Here is a 20,325-nt window from a genome sequence, read left to right on the forward strand (position 1 = left end):
ACTGTTTTTATATTATTTAGTTATTATATATATACACACACACACCTATATATATACATATATATATATATATATATATATATATATATATATATATATATATATATATATATATATATATAGTTTATATTGGTTACATGAGGATACTGATTAATATCTCACTCTTTTAGGTTTTTTAGTCCTTGTGTATGAGATTTAAGGTTTGAGAAAGTGTCAGACTCGACGTCATTCTCTGTGGTTTTTAATGACGCACAACTCGCATTGACAGGTGAAAATTCGATCTACCTGCTTACACTACAGACATGAAAACACAGATCCGATTCATATCGAAAAAATTTTCATGTATAAACAAGGCCTAACTCTGATTTAAGTAAATCAGAATCCATGTGATTTTTTCCTGCTTACACATACATGGGCCATATCTAGTCTGTGCCACATGGGAGAAAAAATTAAGTAACTTAAACCATTCAGTGTAAATGCAGCCTATGTGTGTAAGCGACCAAACTAAAGGCAGGCATACGCTGTGTTAGTATGTCCACATGTCATTAGTGAATTTATGTTAAAATCATTCAAATGCCGTGACATATGGCATGATTTTATGACCCTGCGAATTTCAAAGCTATCACATAATATTTGAAAACATGGACAGAGAAAAACATTGCTTTCAGAGCCTACTTTTCTTACTCCTTTTCTTTCTTTAATCTTTTAAAATGTATATATATCTTATAGACCATAATATTCTATACTTGCAAAATGATTATGTGACTACAAAGCATAAAAAACAAATAAACAACACATAACTACCTCAAGCCGACAGAGGTGTTGAATGCCTCACACTTGCATGTCTACTAAACATACAGTGTATCCGGAAAAGTATTCATAGTGCTTCACTTTTTCCACAATTTTTATTTTTTTTGTCACAGCCTGGGTGGATTAAATTTGTTTATTTACTCAAAATTCTACACACAGTACCCCATAATAAAAAATGGAAAAATAGTTTTTGAAATTGTTGCAAATTTATTAAAAATAAAAAACCTGAAAAATCACATGTACATAAGCATCAAAGCCTTTGCATAATACTTGCTGCATCTTTGGCAGCAATTACAGCCTCAAGTCTTTTTGAATATGATGCCACAAGCTTGACACACCTGTTTTGGGGAATTTTTGTCCATCCCTATTTGCAGAACCTCTCAAGTTCTATCGGGTTGGATAAAAAAGTGATGGTGTAAAGCTATTTTCAGATCACTCCAGAGATGTTCAATAGGATTTAAATCTGGACTCTGGCTGGGCCACTCAAGGGCATTGACTGAGTTGTTGTGAAGCGCCACACCATTAATATTTTGGCGCTGTGCTGGGTCATTGTCCTGCTGGAAGATGAACCGTTGCCCCAGTCTGAGGTCAAGAGCACTCTGAAGCAGCTTTTCATTCAGGATTTCTCTGTACATTTACTGAATTTATCTATCCCTCTAACCTGACTAGTCTTCCAGTTCCTGCTGCTGAATAACCTCCCCACAGCATGGTGTTCCATGCTTCACTGTAGGAATGGTATTAGCCTGGTGATGAGCAGTGCCTGGTTTTCTCCAAAAGTAACACCTGGCTTTCACTGCAAAGAGCTCCATTTTAGTCTCATCAGAGCAGAGAATTTTGTTTCAGATGCCTTTTGGCAAATTCCAGGTGGGCTGCTATGTGCCCTTTCAAAAGAAGTGTCTTCCGTCTAGCCAATCTACCATACAGGCCTGATTGGTGGAATGTTGCACAGATAGTCGTCCTTCTGTAAAGTTCTTCTCTCTCCACAGAAGAATGCTGGAGCTCAGACAGAGTGACCATCAAGTTATTGATCACCTTCCTGACTAAGGCCCTTCTTCCCCGATCACTAGGCTTAGATGGCCAGCCAGCTCTAAGAAGAGTTCTGGTGGTTCCAAACATCTTCCACATCTGGATGATGGAGGCCACTGTGCTCATTGGAACTTTCAGAGGAGCAGAATCAGAGTTCAGAGTAAGCTTCCTCAGCCTTGTGCCTTGAGACAATCCTGTGCCAAAGGTCTACAGACAATTCCTTTGTCTTCATGCTTGGTTTGTGCTTTGACATGCACTGTCAACCCTGGGACCTTATACAGATGGGTGTATGCCTTTTCAAATCAGGTCCAGTTAACTGAATTTACCACAAGTGAACTCCAAAAAGCTGCTGAAACATCTCAAGAATGATCAGTGGAAACAGAATGTAAATGAACTCAATTTAGAGCTTCACGGTAAAGGCTGTGATTTTTCAGGTTTCTTATTTTTAATAAATTTGCACAGTTTCAAAAAATTTTTTTTCACATTGTCATTATGGGGTGTTGTGTGTCGAATTTTAAGGAAATAAATTAATTTAATCCATTTTGGAATAAGGCTGTAACATAAAAATGTGAAAAAAGTGAAGTGCTATAAATACTTCCCAGATGCACTGTATGCCTGCTGAAACCTAACATTTAAGCAGAAAAAAAAAATCCATCAATTGATTCAATTAACAATTGACCCAGTAGTCTCCAAAGACCTCCATAACTACAGAGACACATTGAGCGGCACCCGTTCCTGGCAGTCTTTGTTTGGTGGTGTTGCATTCTGGTAGGAGAGTCTCACGAATATAACAATCAGTATAACACCTGTAAACAAGAACATCAAATGTGATTGCAGGAAGCGCAAATCGTGTTACCCTCTTCTGTTTGCGATCACCTCAGGATGTACTGAATGAGTGTGCACACGTCTCACCTATAACTCCCAGCGTTCCTAGCAGGATGCCCACTGTTGACTGAATGGTGGGCATGCCCTCCAGCTGTTTTGGTGCTGTTCTGCAGTTCCCCCTCACGTTGCATGGGCAAACCGTCACTGTGAGAGAGACAATGACCACTGAGCTTGTTTTTTTAACTGAATTAGACGGGCAATGGCTGCACATGGGGAAATTGGACATATGGAGCACTAGGTGAAGATGATTGCATGGGTGAGGTCTCAGGGGAGGCTGGCAGGAAACTCAGACAAGATGAGAGAGAGAGAGAGAGAGAGAGAGAGAGAGAGAGAGAGAGAGAGAGAGAGAGATGCCATGCACCTGTGGCTGTGCTATGCATCACAGGAGACTGTGTGAAAAGAACGTTTCAGGAGAGAAGCTATTAAACCAATGGATGTGGGTGCATGAACAAGCGGAGACAAAAATGAACAGCATTAGCATACAGATTTTGTAACTGAAGGTCAAGGTAATTACTTTGGTATTTTTGCTGTAATTAAGACAACACTGCTTGTTTTGGAGTTTAAACTTTGAATGACCTACTAATATTACAGCCTTATAAATTAATACAGTAAACTGATTAAAAGCATCATTTCATCAAATTATTCTGTTCATATATATATATATATATATATATATATATATATATATATATATATATATATATATATATATATATATATAAAATATAATATAATGTGGCGCCACATACAATACAATAAATAAATTTATTGGGTAAAATACAATATACATTTATTTTTTATTGGGTAGGATTAGGGATGTAGAATGAGATCATACTTTATAACTACTAATATACAATTAATATCTTAATAATAGGCAAGTAATAAGATAGTAGTAAACAGCATGAATTGTGACCTAAACTAAAGTGTTAACTAATTTTCATTATGTAATTTGTAAGCAGTAATGATACAATACATTTGGTAAGTAATAATCACTATCAGCAACATATAATATCTAATACAGGTATGTGCCCAAAAAATAGAATATCGAGGGAAAGTCTATTTATTTCAACCTTGGCTCATTCTGAAAACGTGCCTCTATATATGTTTCTGGAGGGTGCGAAATACGTCCCAGGAGGTGCGTATTTTTGCAGTTTTTGTTTTCGCGAATCCACGAGAGGCCGCTGTGTATGCTTTTTCATATCTCATATTTCTCTCGCGAGTGCTATTCGAGCCTGCTGTTTTCACGTAAACCCACCAAAGGTTGCTGTTGACTGACTGAATGACTGACTGACAGACTGGCTGGCTGACCGACCGACCAACCGACTGACCCACTCTCCTCCTTCCCTAAACCCAACCAATTTTATGGATTGACCCGCCCAATCACTTCTCTAAACCCAATTAATGATTTCAAAAGTAGCAGAAAAAGAAAAGACCTCGTCTGATTTTCACCACATTTTCAGATTTTACCACATTCTCACCCTGTTAATTACTTGTTTATTTTATTTTTTTAGTTTTTTTTTTTTTGTATTACCTGCTTTCTGGAACTGTTCTTCCCCGATATCAACCCCCTTTCTCATGGTCAACTTCTTTCTGCGTCCCAAGCCTGCTGTCTTTCATGACGAGCTAACTGGACAAACTGGTTGCAGCGGGAAAGTCGTCCACACTGAGGTAAGTGGACAGCTGGTAAGCGTGAAAAGGAACAGCTTTATACCGCCGTAGCGTTTGTTTAAAAAATGAAATGCAGCCATACGTACTCCTGACTACATAATTCACGGTCTCCAGAAATGTATACAGGACTACGTTTTCAGAATGAGCCTGTGTTGATTTATTTCAATAATTTGTGACATACTGTGAAAATTTTCTTGCTCTGTTAAACATCATCTGGGAAATATTTAAAAAAGAAAAAAATGTTCAAAGGGGGGCTAATAATTCTGACCAACTACACCTGTGTAATATATAACATATACTATAATATTCCATTCAGATTTTTTTTTTTTGGTCCCACTTTATATTAAGTGGCCTTAACTAATATGTAACTACACAGGAATTAATAGTTTATTACAATGTACTTATTGTATAAACACATGTATTTACTGTGTTATGCTTGATTAAATACATGTATGTAACTACATCTGTAATTACCTTTTGTAATTACATTTGTAAATACACTGTTGACCACCCCTTACACCTTAACCCACCCTTAAACCTACTCATACCACCAAACCTGTCCATAACCCAACCTCTATCCCAACTCAAACACATTATAAACACAGTAAGTAAACTGTATTTATTTATTTTTTGATGTAAGTACATAGTAGTTAAGGAAACAATATAAAGTGGGACCTTTTTTTAAACTAAATTTAAATTGATAGGAAAAAAAAGCATGTCTTGAGATACTAACAACTTCACATCAGTAAGCTGAGAACAATTGTATCATTTTAGATAATGAGTGGGTACATTAGAGCTAAATTGTTTAATATAAAACAGCCTAAACAGCCACTGAGACAGTTTTTACATTTCTAATAATGCGTGACTATGCTTGTTTAAATGACGTGACTCTGCTTGTTTTGCCATTGACATGTGGCTGAATTGCGTTTTTATGTGTCGGTGGAACATATTGAGAGATCTAAAATTAAACACACCATTTGTGACCTCCGGTGAATATTACGGTCTCCAGTGAGCCAATTTCACATTGTGTTCAGACAGCTTATAAATACAGCGTATGATTGTAATCAAATGACGTGCATGGTTTCTTTCTTTACGCATGCATGCCCTCTTTTCCTTCGTTCAGCTCTAGGTTAGTGTGCGTTTGTTACCTGGCAGATTGATGAACGTGCTTCTAGGAGGAGAGCTGCTGTCTGAGATGGTAAAAGGTACAATGTAAACCTCTGGCGGCAGATATGGCACATTCAAAGACAGGTTGGTGTGGGTGTCTGTTGAAACAATGAAAACCCAGCTGACATTTCTTTGAAGGATTACACATAAAGAACAATGTTATTGTGCAGGTGCTTGACACAGGGCGCATCTCAGTCTGCTCCCAAGCTCCAAAGGTTGTGAATCAGCATGTCGTGAACACAAATTTGGGCTTTGGTAAGGACAGCTAGGACCTTGGATATGAGACATTAATGGTGAAATGAGATGTCCTCTTTGTACAATGTCACATCAGGATACTAAATGTAATTTAAACTACATCATAGCTAAAAACACTGATTGTTTTATATAAGCGTTTAAAAACCTTAACACAATGTGTGAATTATATACGTAGACGAGCAGGGGGTCAACTTTTCCAATTATTTACTGTAATACATGCTTCAGTCGTTTTTATATTTATTGTTAATTAGATGTAGTTTAGGACATCACGGTGGTGCAGTGGGTAGCACGATCACCTCACAGCTAGAAGGTCACTGGTTTGATCCTCGGCTGGGTCAGTTGGCATTTCTGTGTGGAGTCTGCATGTTCTCCCTGTGTTAGCATGGGTTTCCTCTGGGTGCTCCGGTCTCCCCCACAGTCCAAAGACGTGGTGAATTCGGTAAGCTTGTGTGTGTGTGTGTGTGTAAATGAGCATGTATGGGTGTTTCCCAGTGATGGGTTGCAGCTGGAAGGGCATCTGCTGCGTAAAACATATGCATGGATAAATTGGCAGTTCATTCTGCTGTGGTGACCCCAGAATAATAAAGGAACTAAGCCAAGAAGAAAATGAATGAATAGATTTAGTTTATTTATAGAACATATTTAAGTTTTTTGAGGGATATTTTATGTATTCAGTATCCTCTGATTACAGTAGCTCTTTTAGCTGTTTCCATAGGTCAGACTATACAAACTTCATCTAATTTGACCTTACTTTTAGGCTATATGTAGATAAAAACACCTTTTTTAGGAGAAAAGAGTCTTGTGAACACTTTTGATGTTTCAGACTGTTGAATTATTATTGGTGAACCATAATAAGGGTGGTCAAATGTATATTTATATAGTCTATTTTTTATGATTAACATTATTGTTTAAAAACAGATCAGAGTGAACTATTTGTCAGTATTAAAGGGCTAACCCCCCCATACATCATATTTTGACACCGTCAATCACCCCCAAACCCCATTGTAATATGCACCATTCCTTTACACCATAAACATTTCAGACATTAATCAATAACATTTGGATTCTGAATTGTTCTGTGTCAAAGACTCTAGCATACACAAGATGTGCGACTCGTATAGTTTGAATGGGGAAACGTGTACTGATCAATATGGCAAATGAAGCCCCGCCTACTATACAGGAGCTAATCATTGCTTGCTATAGACTAACGTTTTTCTTTAGGGGACGTGTGTTTAACACAGTTTGGTGTTCAACAAATGTGCTGAAATATTAGCAATATGTCCACATAAAGCCTGAAATCTGTACTTTCTAATAAAAAAACAAAACTTTTTGGGGTTTTGTAATCTGTCCGCCCCATCAAAAGCACATCACATGACAGCAATTGCTGTAACACCCACAAACTTCACTGTCAAACTGAGGAGGAGATTAGTCATCAAGACCAAGTTGTGAATTTCTTCAGATGATTATCCAGACAATCCAAAGGAAGACATTATTTGGAATGCCATAAATGAGGTTGGTTTCGTGATCTCGTTCCTTTTGAGTGCGCATGCGCATTGGCCTTGGCAACATGAAAATATGCAGATTTTGTTTGATTTGGTCTTTTAGAAACTAAACTTAAGAGCCAGTTGTTGTTGTTTTTGCTGATTTGAAATATGTGATGTAATCCTAAACTTGCCAAGCAGTTTTGGAGAATTAGATGTTTCCCTATTCAGACAGAATGCCCAAATCTACTGCTCGAGTGGCATTTCAGAGATGGCCACCAGGTGAAATGACTTTGCCTTTAAGGAATTTTATCTGTGTCTTGCTTTGAATGTTTATGCTTAAATAAAATGTATTAAAAGTGCACTAACAATATCAAAAAACACTTTTGACCAGTGTTGAAAAACCACCTTAAAGCCAATCAGCAGTAAAGGGGCAGTATAGGTCTTCTACCTACAGCAACAGTATCAATAAAAAGTAGTGTGGTCTTGTTGGGTTATGACAGTGTTTGTTTTCGGCGCTTTCAGCAAAGCTTTAATGATTTTTTGTTGTTGTTTTTACATTAATCAAAGAATAATTATTATAGATTATGTTAGCTGAATTGGCACACTTTTGCATTGAACAATAGTAACCATAAAGACCATAGTAAACATTAAGTCTCCCTGCTTTTCACAGTGCAATGTGGGACTTTTCATGGAGCAAAGGTTTCAGTGAACAGGAAGAATAACATAATAGAGACAGTCCTTAAACTATACGCTCTCAAAGAATATTAGCAACATTAGTAATATGCTAGGATGTCAGAAAGCAACACTCTAATAAACATTCTAATAAACATAATCATTTAAAAAAATGCTAGAAACAGACCAGCTATTGTGTAGTCCAAATGACATGATACTGATATTATCTACAGTGTCAAATTAGCCTAATTACTCTATATGTGCTAAAATGACACATCTTTTTAAGATGTCATTAAGTTGTTTATGATTGAGAATATATGTGTAACGGTAATGTAACGGTAAATGTAACGTAAATGTAACGGTATATACAATGGTTGGCCTTTGGGTCAGTTTTGATCCACTAGCTACAAAATCACCACAAAATCTACAGGCACACACATGCACACTACAACACATGCGCACAATTTTAAATCTGTTGCTTAAAGTTTTTTAAATACTGTTTTTCTTTTTCTTTTTTACAACTGTGTACCTTTAGTAATAAAAAATACCCTTTAATTAAGTCAAAAACAAGTGTTGCTCCTTGATTAAACATTGATGAAAACCTAGACATTCACAGTGTTTGTGATGAAGAAGTTGTTTCTTCAGGCAAAATAGATTTGAGTATTGAAATAAAATGTAACTTTTAGTGAAGTTGGGTCATTTTTTTAAACTGAAGGGCAAATGGATTCTAACATAACAGGAGGGTTAAGTGGTCAAGTGTAATGCTGCTGAGTAAATCTAATGGAAAAACTCCCGACTGGGCCTAATCGGGATTTGTCTGTGTGACGCAGAAGCGAAAACTCAGTCCAGTAAACAAGGGGGTGTTATCAAGCTCTGCTCAATCTTATCAACAGTCCAAGAAACCCCACTAGTGTCCTTTGACACTTGAGTCCTTTAATGTGCTAGTCAACAAGGGACTAAAGGGGTCACCAGTACTTAACCAGTGCAGGTTTATCTTTCACAAGTATCCCTCTTGTCAGAGGTGGCCAATATGTTGGCCATGGCCTTCACATCATTCTAAGAAACTACTTGATCTGTCTAATAGGCATAGTTTTCAGTTATAAGACTGCGACAAAGATCTCACAAAGGAGGTCAAAGCCGTACCCGTCAACCCAGTTTTCTTCTGGGATTCTCTTTACAATTGTATTCCACTGTCATCCCGTAAAGGTGTTTTACCATATCTCTCCCATATTTTTAATCTTTATATGAAGGGTGGCAATACACATTAAAAGATGAATCCTCCCTATATGCAACACATACATCCGAACCACCAGGGGGACGCCCCTTACTCTTAAATGTGAATCTGTTCTGTGCTTTTGTTTTTTTTTTTAGGCATGAAAACACTTTGAAATATATATAAAAATTGCAGGATTCACTTACATTCCATTACAGGCGCCATTGCCCCTCATTTGCAATTTTCAAAACAGTCGGTTCATTTAGCTGAGCGCGACTGTCAGATGCGCTCTATGGTGATAAATAGACGCTGTATCCCAAACATTCTGTACACGCGATTTGAAGCAGAGCAAAGGTGGAATCGGGTTTTGGCCGCATGTTTGAACAAACATAATAATAATAATAATAATAATAATAATAATAATAATAATAATAACATCTAACATGCCAGTCTTGGTGGGTTTTCTTTTAAAAACAACAAATTCTGTCTTAAAAAGCATAAAAAGTGAGGAAAGCAATCGAACGCTTTCATTATAAATGTGTGCATTTTTAAATGGACAAAGTAAACAAACAAAAAATCTAAATGAAAGCTTCATTCACTGCTCTTTAATCAGAATATTTACATTATACAGTTAAGGTAAAAGGTTAATGAGATTTGATAACTTAATTCAATTTCTTTATAACAGATTTATAATAAACTGTTTGCTAATATATTTAAAGCTTTTTCTAATGTTTACTATTTATTTTATCCTTTGGAAATAATAATAATAATAATAATAATAATAATAATAATAACAAGCATATTACAGATCATTCCAACTCTTTTTTACTATAAAAAAGCTCCAGATAGACATATATATTAATTTGGAGGATATTTTTTGGGAGGGTGCAGAGATGGGGGTGGTTATGCCTTATTTTTTACATCCCAATGTTATATAGTCAAAACATCCATGAAACTGCATCACAGACCTTCATATTTTGGGCACTTGCAATATATAAACAGTGCCATTTACTAAAATAATACGAAATGTTTTATGTATATGCAAATGTTCATGAATATGCAAATGTTTAAGCATATTAATCATTTTCCTTAGAGTGTTTTTTTTAAATGGAACACTCAATTTTGCAGGTTGCATTCATAATCTACGCTAAAGATGCTTGCTATCAATAAGGAGTAAACTGAAGATATGTATGTGTATATATATATATTATTTTTTTATATATTTTTTATATATTTTATTTTATTAAAGTTTAAATCATTTTTCTTTGCTTTTTACATTTAAACTGTTAGTGTAATTCTTTATCTTGTTTTTTTTAAACCCTCAATTAATTTGTAATTAAAAAGCAGAACTACATTGGATTGTAACAGGTATCTTCATTTATGAATTGTTCTTTATGCCCGATTCACACAGGGCTTCAGCATCAATGCTTGACAAAGGGTGTGTCTGAAGCTGGGGCTGAAGCAATAATCATGGCAGCGTCAGCCAATAAAATTAGTCTGCAAACGTCTACTGTCCGTGCAGGTTGATTTGCATAAAGCAATAGATTGGCTGATGCATCCATTGGCACTTGGAAAGTTGAGAAATTCCCAACTTCTCAATCGAGCAATGTTGCTGAATCGGCACCGACGGATCCACAATGCAGTTCGGCAACACCTGATTAAAGTGAATGGGAATCAATTTGGGCATTACTGGTGTCACGGTGCAAGATGGTTGCTTGTTTGAGTCATGGATGGGCCAGTTGGCATTTCTGTGTGGAGTTTGTTCTCCCCGTGTTTCCTCCGGGTGCTGCAGTTTCCCCCACAGTCCAAAGACATGCTATGGGCGAATAACAAAATTGTCCGTAGTGTGTGTGAATGAGTGTGTATAGGTGTTTCCCTGGGTTGTGGCTAGAAAGGGCATCCGCTATATAAAACATATGCTGGAATAGTTGGCGGTTCATTCTGCTGGAACAGATTAATAAAGGCACTAAGCAGAAAAGAAAATGAATGAATGAATGAATGAATGAATTGAAATTGGAATGAAATTGGTTCATTCCGCTGTGGCAGAAACAGAGATTATGGCAAAGGAAAATGAACGAATGGATGAATGAATTGTCCTCTACAAGGTTTTATCAGACATGAAAGATGTGCTCTTGTGTAATGAGTGGACACAGCTCACAAGCAAAGACATGTTCAGGGTGTAATATAGATTGCCACCTACAGACACCATACTACGTCATGCCTCCCCATCACTTTCCACACACTGTCATGATGGATCAGGTAAAGCTAAATGACTTACAATTGGAGGAGAGAGAGCAAAAGGTGGAAAAAAGGTAACACTATTGGACGTACGAAGGATAAATTAATGAAATGTCAATGGAAGTACAATTTTAGCCTCTCAACCAACCAGCCCCAACTGTGAGGTATAAATGAAAGCAGCATAATTACCCAATGTCACTACAGAAATCCTTTTAAACTATTAACAAGAGGAACATCGACTGAGAAATACTGAGACAGAGAATGAGGAAGAAAAGAAAAAAAAAAAGACTGAGCAAATTCAATTTGATTTTGGTTCATGACTCACACGCTGCAACTAAGTCAACCTGCTCACCGGCATCAGCTTGGCACATTAATGATGCCTAAAGCTATCAGGACGAGAGCCATTACGCTTATTACGTCCAAGACAGATTCATCTGAAGACACTAGACATGGAGGGCAATTTCCTTCTTTGTCAGTACACTCTGCGCCGTGTGTGTGTGTGATTCAGCGGGTGGTAAGCATTACACCCAATTCAGATGACGTTTCAGTTTGACTGCCTGGACGCTACATCTACCGAACAGCACTTTTTTCTGTTTTCAGATCTCTAATTTTATCCACATTGACGTCATTGCTAGCGGAGGTCAGCGCAACTGGTGTCAGCGCTATTGTGATTATTGAAGGTTTGGGAACATTACAGGAATTATACACTGGAGAAGCGTGTGCTTTTTAAAATGACTGACAGACTAGGTTTTTAAAGATGGGTCATGTAGTTCTTGGTGAGTTTGTCCCTTCTTACTCAACACAGCTATTGCTCAACAGGTGGAAGAGTAGGATACACGAACCATTGATGGGGGTGAGTTTCCAGGTGCGGCGGACAGTGGCATCACTGCGGAGGGAGAAGTTGAGCCTTCCTCCATGCTGAGGGCCATCACTGTCCCGAGAGGCCAGAACCAGAGCCTGATCCTCCCAGCGAGGTGTGCACAGGTACTTCCAGGAATAATCGCCCACCAGAACCGGGCTGTTGTCATTCACATCCAGAATGTGTACAGTCACCAGTGTGGAGGCGGACAGAGAGGAGTTACCTAGAGGAGACAGTAGATGAAGAAATATCAATCATTTGTGGTGAGACTATCTTAAGGTGTCCATGCAACACTTGTTCCATGAATTTACTTGTGGTCCACTATGGCAGGGTTTCTCAACCTTTTTCACTTCAAGGCCCACCTTTTTCTCAGAATATTTTTTAAAGGCCCAAACTGGTTGTCTAGAGAAAATGCTTATTTTAAAGCTGTATTTATTAGCAAAACATTTATTTTGCCTTCTATTGTTCTTTTATTTTGCTACATAATTTTATATAAAAAAACCTGAAACATTGGGCATGTAACTAAAAATGTCTTTTTATAAGCAGCAGTAGTTCCCGCTTTTGCTTTAACCATTCTTTGAACAGATTATAGGCCTAACTTTAACTGTGGGTGCATAATAATCCGTTCATTATCACACACAGTGTTTTTCACCTGCTTAATTTTGCTTACAGTTATTTTTAAAATATGTTTTAATAATCATGGGATACTTATCATTGCTTTAATAGGAGATTAACTTCCCATTCATGTGTAGTTGGTGATCTGAGAACTAAAGATTACAGTGAATAATTTTTTATACATGACAATAATTATTTTTTAAATGTCATTTTTTTAAAGAAAGGTTTTGTTGAGTAAAAGAGCATGTATACAGCTATATTTTGCTTGTTTTGACAATTTAGCCTACAATTCACCTGTACCGCATGTCTTTGGACTGTGGGGGAAACCGGAGCACCCGGAGGAAACCCACGCGAAGGCAGGGAGAACATGCAAACTCCACACAGAAACACCAACTGAGTCGAGGTTCGAACCAGCGACCTAGCGACCTTCTTGCTGTGAGGTGACAGCACTACCTACTGCGCCACTGCCTCGTCATATGTGTGTGTGTGTGTGTGTGTGTGTGTGTGTGTGTGTGTATGATAGATAGATAGATAGATAGATAGATAGATAGATAGATAGATAGATAGATAGATAGATAGATAGATAGATAGATAGATAGATAGATAGATAGATAGATAGATAGATAGATAGATATACACTTTTCGTTATGTCCAATCTTTCTTCCAACAATTTTTTACCTTGAAAGTTCGAAAATGTATATTTTGTTAACATATTTATGTTAAACGTTATATATTTTCTGTGTTGGTGTTGCATATTACTGTACAACAACCTTAGCAGTAATAAACTACCTGTACATTTTCTGTTATTTTACAGACTTACTTTTTATATATTATTTCCTATCCGATACATTATTTAAAACTACTAAAATGTCAATTAAGTCACTTTGTTAAACTGTAGAGTTGAATTTTCAACATCAAAACCCAACAGAGCAGAGATCAAGGTCCGATAATGCAATTCACAACTGTAAATGAACAGAAAACAACAATTGTAAATCACAATACGGAAACTGTTTATTAACAAATATTTTTACAGTGTAGTTGTGCACTGTCATACACTAGTCATGTATGAACTAATAATGAGCAATACCTGTGCAACACCTAATAATCATTGTGAACTGTTAAAATGTCTAATTGTTAAACTCGTGCTAGTTACAAATGAAACAATAACAAATGTCTGTATTTTTATTGACTGATATTGACAAAGGTGAATAAATAGTGTAATAAATGTATTGTTGATTGTTTATCAATGTTAGAATACATTAATTATCTATTAACTAATAGAACATTATTGTAAAATGTTACCACACATTTTCTATACTTAGTTTATTGCCACATATTTTTACAATATACAGTGCTCAGCATACATGAGTATATCCCTTTTTAATCAATCATTCATTCATTCATTCATTCATTCATTCATTCATTCATTCATTCTTCTTCAGTTTAGTCTCCACTTCAGAGGTTGCCACAGCAAAATAAAACACCAACTATTCCAGGATATGTTTTACTCAACTCAATGTATTCCTAGCACTTTCAACAAACCACAATGAGTACCAAAGGGCTGTACATAAAAATACTTAAAACACAAGCAAACATACACAAAACCAAAATACATAAACTCACAACACATGATTAAAAGCTTCAAAAGTTGAAGGTGTTCTTAAGGAGAGTGGAAGATTGTTTTAGAGTTTTGGAGCTGCAACTGAAAAAGCTCTATCACCTTGACATTTTAAGCGTGATTGTGGAACTGTCAATTAGAAACGATCCTTACATAGCAGATGCCCTTCCTGCTGCAACCCAGTACTGAGAAACACCCATACACTCTCACATTCACACATACACACTCATACACTACAGCCAATTTAGCCTACCCAATTCAACTATAGCGCATGTCTTTGAACTGTGGGGGACACCGGAGCACCCGGAGGAAACTCACGCCAACACGGGGAGAACATGCAAACTCCACACAGAAATGCCAACTGGCCCAAGCCTGCACTCAAACCGGTAACCTTCTTGCTGTGAGGTGACAGTGCTAACCACTGAGCCACCTTGCTGCACACACTCCCTTTCGAATTTTAATTTTTTATAAATTTCTATTTTACTAATTTCACAAACTAATTAATTCACAATTTTTTGTGCATTTAAACAAAACAGTTTTATCAATGAGTTCTAACCATTAAAATAAGAGTTCGATCACCCAAAGAAGTTATTGCAAAAAATACAATAATATAATTACAAACCACAGAATATCAGTTGAATTTTATGTTATTTTTTATGTTTCACTTGATTTTTCCGATATGTAACATTTTAATATTTTTTTCTCACAACATATTAATATGGGTGCACTAATTTTTGGTAGAAGGTAGATTTTTCTGATGACTCATCTGTTGAACTGCATCCTAATCATCACAAATACTGCAGAAGACCTATTGGAACCCGCATGGACCCAAGATTTCCACAGATATCAGTCAAGTTCGGTGAAGGAAAAGTCATGGTTTGGGGTTACATTCAGTATGGGGGGCGTGCGAGAGATCTGCAAAGTGGATGACAACATCAACAAGATATCAAGACATTTATACTGCCTATTTCATTACAAACCAAAGGACAGGGCAAATTCTTCAGCAAGATAGTGCTCCTCATACTTCAGTCTCCATATCAACGTTCCTGAAAGCAAAGAAGGTCAAGGTGCTCTAGGATTGGCCAGCCCAGTCACCAGACATGAACATTATTGAGCATGTCTGGGGTAAGATGAAGGAGGAGGCACTAAACAGATGAATCCAAAGAATCTTGATGAACTCTGGGAGTCCTGCAAGAACGCTTTCTTTGTCATTCTAGAGGACCTTATTAATAAGTTATTTGAGTCATTGCGGAGATGTATGGATACAGTCCTCCAAGCTCTTGGGAGTCATACACAATATTATTAATATTTCCACTGCACCATGCCTTCATATTCTATACTCTACGTTACTTTTGTTAAGAGACAAGAATTTTGTCTAAGCAAAGTCAGACCTTACTGTCCTAATTAAATAATTAATGATCAAAGCATGATCATATTTTATTTTGGTAAAATAAGCTTAATCTAGAGGCATTTGCCTTTGATATAAGCCACTTCTAATATCAATGATTAACCTGAAGTCAAATTATTATTTGTTGTTCCTAAAACTTGGATAGCCAACAAGACTTTTATCAGGTAGTGTAAACATTAATGTTGAGTACTGTATAATTCTTAGCAGTTTTATTTATTTATTTATTTTTTTTTGTAGAAAAATAAAAGACAAACCAGATTTAAATAGTTAAATGTAATTTTAAAACTGTCTTAAAACTGTAAAATGGTCTGTAAATCAATTCTAAAAGGCAAATATTGCAATTTGAAGTAAAAATACATCTCTGCCCCTGCTGACTATTGTTTCTGCTAAATTTCACTGCTTTTAAAATACATTTCTGAAAAGTGTGTGGTGTAATTTATTTCCTTCAGCCTTTGTAACCCTCTCTGTCTATTTTTATCAATCTTTCTTCTGCCCAGAGTGCAATAAAGTTCTTGAAGGTCAACATATAGAAGCATGTGTATTATTTTTCTATTTCATCTACAGTGTCTTCATTTCTCTGTCCTCCCTCTCATTTTCGACCCTGCTTCAACACTCGAGACCACGCATAAGACAGGGAATAGTGAGTCATATCTCTTGTTCTCGTCTCATCTCTCTGCTTTCGTTCTCCCCATAAACATTTGTGACTGTGCATTCTGGACTGATTTCTCTTTTAAGAACGGCAAACGTAATTGGAGTGTGAACTGAATGACCTTCACACCTCAAGTCTCTGATCTGCTCCCTGCCTTCAGGTATGAGGAGGAACTCAGTGCCACACACAGACAGATACACAGACACACACACACAGATGTTGGTTTAGATATGTTACGGGGACGTGCAATGCATTTTTTTTTATTTTTTTACAATAAAACCAGTTATTATATGCCCTTACACCACCCCTACCTCTAAACCCAACCCTCACAGCACACCTGTGACAAAGTGTCAAAAGGCCCTGTTAAGTATGATTTTTAATCATTTTGAATTATGAGGACACAAGGCATGTCCTCATTAACCACCTCAATAGAGTGCAATGTCATACACATATCATTATACACATTTCTGTCCTTACAAACCACCAAAACCAGAACACAAACATAAACATGCATACAAGACCCACACATGTCGGGTATCCATGTAATAAAGGTGGAGTTTCTAAATACATCATGCTTATTATATTGCATTTGAAACAGACTGTATATTCTTATCCCAAACCAACAGAAAACTTTCTGAACTCAAAATACTGTATTCATGCAGTTTAAATAAGGCTAAATTAATTATCAAGGCAAAATTTTTAGCCCTGCTGTGGTTATTTTTTCTTTTTCAAATATGTCCCTAGTGATGTTTAACCCAGGACAAAATAAGTAAATAAATAAATAAATACACAAAAATGTATGAATAAATAAGTAAATAAATAAATACACAAAATAAATAAAAAATAAATACACAAAATAATTAAATTAAAAAAATACATAAAAACACAATATAAATAAATAAATACACAAAATCAATCAATAAATAAATACACAAAATAATTAAACAAATGAATAAATACATACAAAATTTAAAAAATAATAAAATAAATAAATAAATAAATAAATAAATAAATATAAAGTTGACATCAGTGTTGGGCAATAATGCGTTACTAATAATGCCTTTCTTACAACGAAGACGCATTGAGGGATTGGTGGATGGCAACCGATCACCGTAAAGAAGACGTGTCGTGTATGAGGCGCCAGACTGGACAAAAGACAGAGTGCACGCAAAAGAGGCCAAATGTGCTCGAGAGATAAATATGTTTTACATACTTTTATAGCTGTTATACAAAAACAGATTTTGTACTTTGAATACACAGCTTACTTTACATAAGCTGCTGACATACCACGTTTAATTTGAGGGTAGTTTGATAATTGCATATCGATTTAATAAATATTAATAGCTAGAAGCAGTGTTAGGCAATAACGCGTTATTAGTACTGTGTTACTGTAACGCATTACTTTTGATAGTAACTAATACTGTAACATACTACTTCTTAAATATTGTAACTCCATTATCGTTACAATATGATGCCTTTGTCTGTTACTTAGTAAGTTAGTACACTCTCAAAAATAAAGGTACTCGAGCTGTCACTGGGGTGGTACCTTTTCAAAAGCTATACATTTGTACCGATACCGAAAGGATTCATATTAATACCTCAAGGGTACACATCAGTACCTAAAAAATACAAAAGTGTACCTCTTAAAATTTTTAAGTACAAATAAATGTTTTTTGAGGTACCAATATGGACCCTTTAAGTAAAAATCTGTATCTTTTGAAAAGGTACTACCCCAGTGACAGTTCTTGTACCTTTATTTCTGAGAGTGTAAGGCTGCAGTCTAGCCTACATCTTCCTGTTTACAGCGACATTTCTGGGATTGATGGATGCCAACCAACTACGATAAAGAAGATGCATCGTGTATAAGGCACCAGACTGAACAAAAGTCAAGAGAAAGCAGAGACCAAATGCGCATGAGGTAGACTGAGTGTGTGTGTGTGTATGAGAGAGACTGAGTGCACACAAGAGAGACTGTGCTTTTATTTTTTTGTTTGTTTAAAATGCATAACATATATGATCATACAGATTACTTTATTTGATAAAGGTTTTGTGTTTGTTGTATATTGTTGCTAGGTTTCATACTCAAGCTGTAAGAGAACATGTTTACGGGTTAAATACAAACTTTCATGAGGCTAAAGCAAATTTAGTTTTTGCTTTTTTGTTTCTGATTAATCTGATTAATTATAATAATAATAATTTGGTTTCTGGTTCATCACCCTGTTTTTTTTTTCATTTTTGTGCTGCTGGTCTGACTTAAATAAATTAGTGTTAAAAAACGACTTTTTGTTTAACTCTGTCTTGTGTTTTAGTTGTAAGAATGCAAATTAACTAAAACTGTAAAGTGATTCAACAGTGTACACTCCATGCAGCACTGAAAGGACGTTATAAGACCATTAATGGGAGCATTAAAAATGTTCTGTGGGAAAACTCAAAAATTACTTTTAACAGTAACGCGTTACTTTTGGTGTAATTAATAGATAAAGTAATTGAGTTACTGTAACTATAACTAGTTACTATTTTTCAGTAACTAGCACAACACTCGTTAACATGCACCAATTGACCTAGATAAGCCTTTAAATTGCACTTCAAGCTGAATACTAGTATCTTGCAAAAATGCATTCATTCAATCATTTTTTATTCGGCTTAGTCTCTTTATTAATCTGTGTTCGCCACAGTGGGATGAACCGCCAGCTTATCCAGCATACATTCTTACGCAGCGATTGCCTTCCCAGCCGCAACCCATCTCTGGGAAACATCCATACATACTCATTCACACTGACAGGGCTAAACATTTTGTCTTCAAGTATATTGTATTAGCCATCTTCTTTATGGGGATCAAAAATGTCCCCACAAGGTATAAGAAGAATTGTATCAATGTAATCTAGGTCCCCGCCATGTGATAAATACCATGTTTACACACACACACACACGCACACACGCACACACGCACACACGCACACACGCACACACACACACACACACACACACACACACACACACACACACACACACACACACACACACGCACACACACACGCACACACACACGCACACACACACACACACACACGTTTGTTTTTGTGAAAAGTGGGGACATCACATAGGTTTCCATTCATTTTATGCAGCCCAAGCCGTATATTGTATTGCCCTCACCCCACCCCACCCCTAAACCCTACCATCACAGGAGACTGTGTGCAGCTTTACTCTCCGATTAAACTCATTCTGTAGGATTTATAAGCATTTTGAGAAACGAGGACGTCACCAATGTCCTCATATTTCACCTCCTTTTTGTAATACCTGTGTCATACCCATGTCATTATACAGATTTGTGTCCTGATATGTCACAAAAACACGTACACACACACACACACACACACACACACACACACACACACACACACACACACACACACACACACACACACACACACACACACACACACACACACACACACACACACACACACACACACACACACACACACACACACACACACACACAGCATCTCAGCTGGTGACTCATTCACTGCCAGTTATAATGTCTGAGATTTTTCTCAAGGCGTGTGGACGTGGCCCAGAATTTTCAATGAGATTTGATCGTGAATAGAGGCTGTCACAGCATCTTGAAATGTCAAGTGTCTCTGCAGCACTGCTGATTTTGAAAAAGAGAAAGCTGAGGGATGTTGATTTTCCCAGATGTCTCGCACTGATAGCATCTTCTTCTTATACTTGCTCTGTGTAATAACTTTGGTTTGATG

General features: G+C 36.5%; 1 protein-coding gene across 1 annotated transcript in view; it reads right to left on the reverse strand.

Moving 5' to 3' along the window:
- Positions 1–226: 226 nt before the first annotated feature.
- The window catches only part of cdh16 (cadherin 16, KSP-cadherin), an 80,662-nt gene continuing 60,563 nt past the window's right edge, over positions 227–20,325 (reverse strand). Inside the window, exons 15-18 of the mRNA XM_073907209.1 lie at positions 12,261–12,500; positions 5,538–5,654; positions 2,749–2,865; positions 227–2,642 (exon numbers count right to left, since the gene is read on the reverse strand). Of these exons, the coding sequence (XP_073763310.1) occupies positions 2,542–2,642; positions 2,749–2,865; positions 5,538–5,654; positions 12,261–12,500 (575 nt within the window). The 3' untranslated portion in view covers positions 227–2,541. The remainder of the gene's footprint in view (positions 2,643–2,748; positions 2,866–5,537; positions 5,655–12,260; positions 12,501–20,325) is intronic.

Source organism: Danio rerio, chromosome 7, assembly GCF_049306965.1.
Source record: "Danio rerio strain Tuebingen ecotype United States chromosome 7, GRCz12tu, whole genome shotgun sequence".
NCBI lineage: Eukaryota > Metazoa > Chordata > Actinopteri > Cypriniformes > Danionidae > Danio > Danio rerio.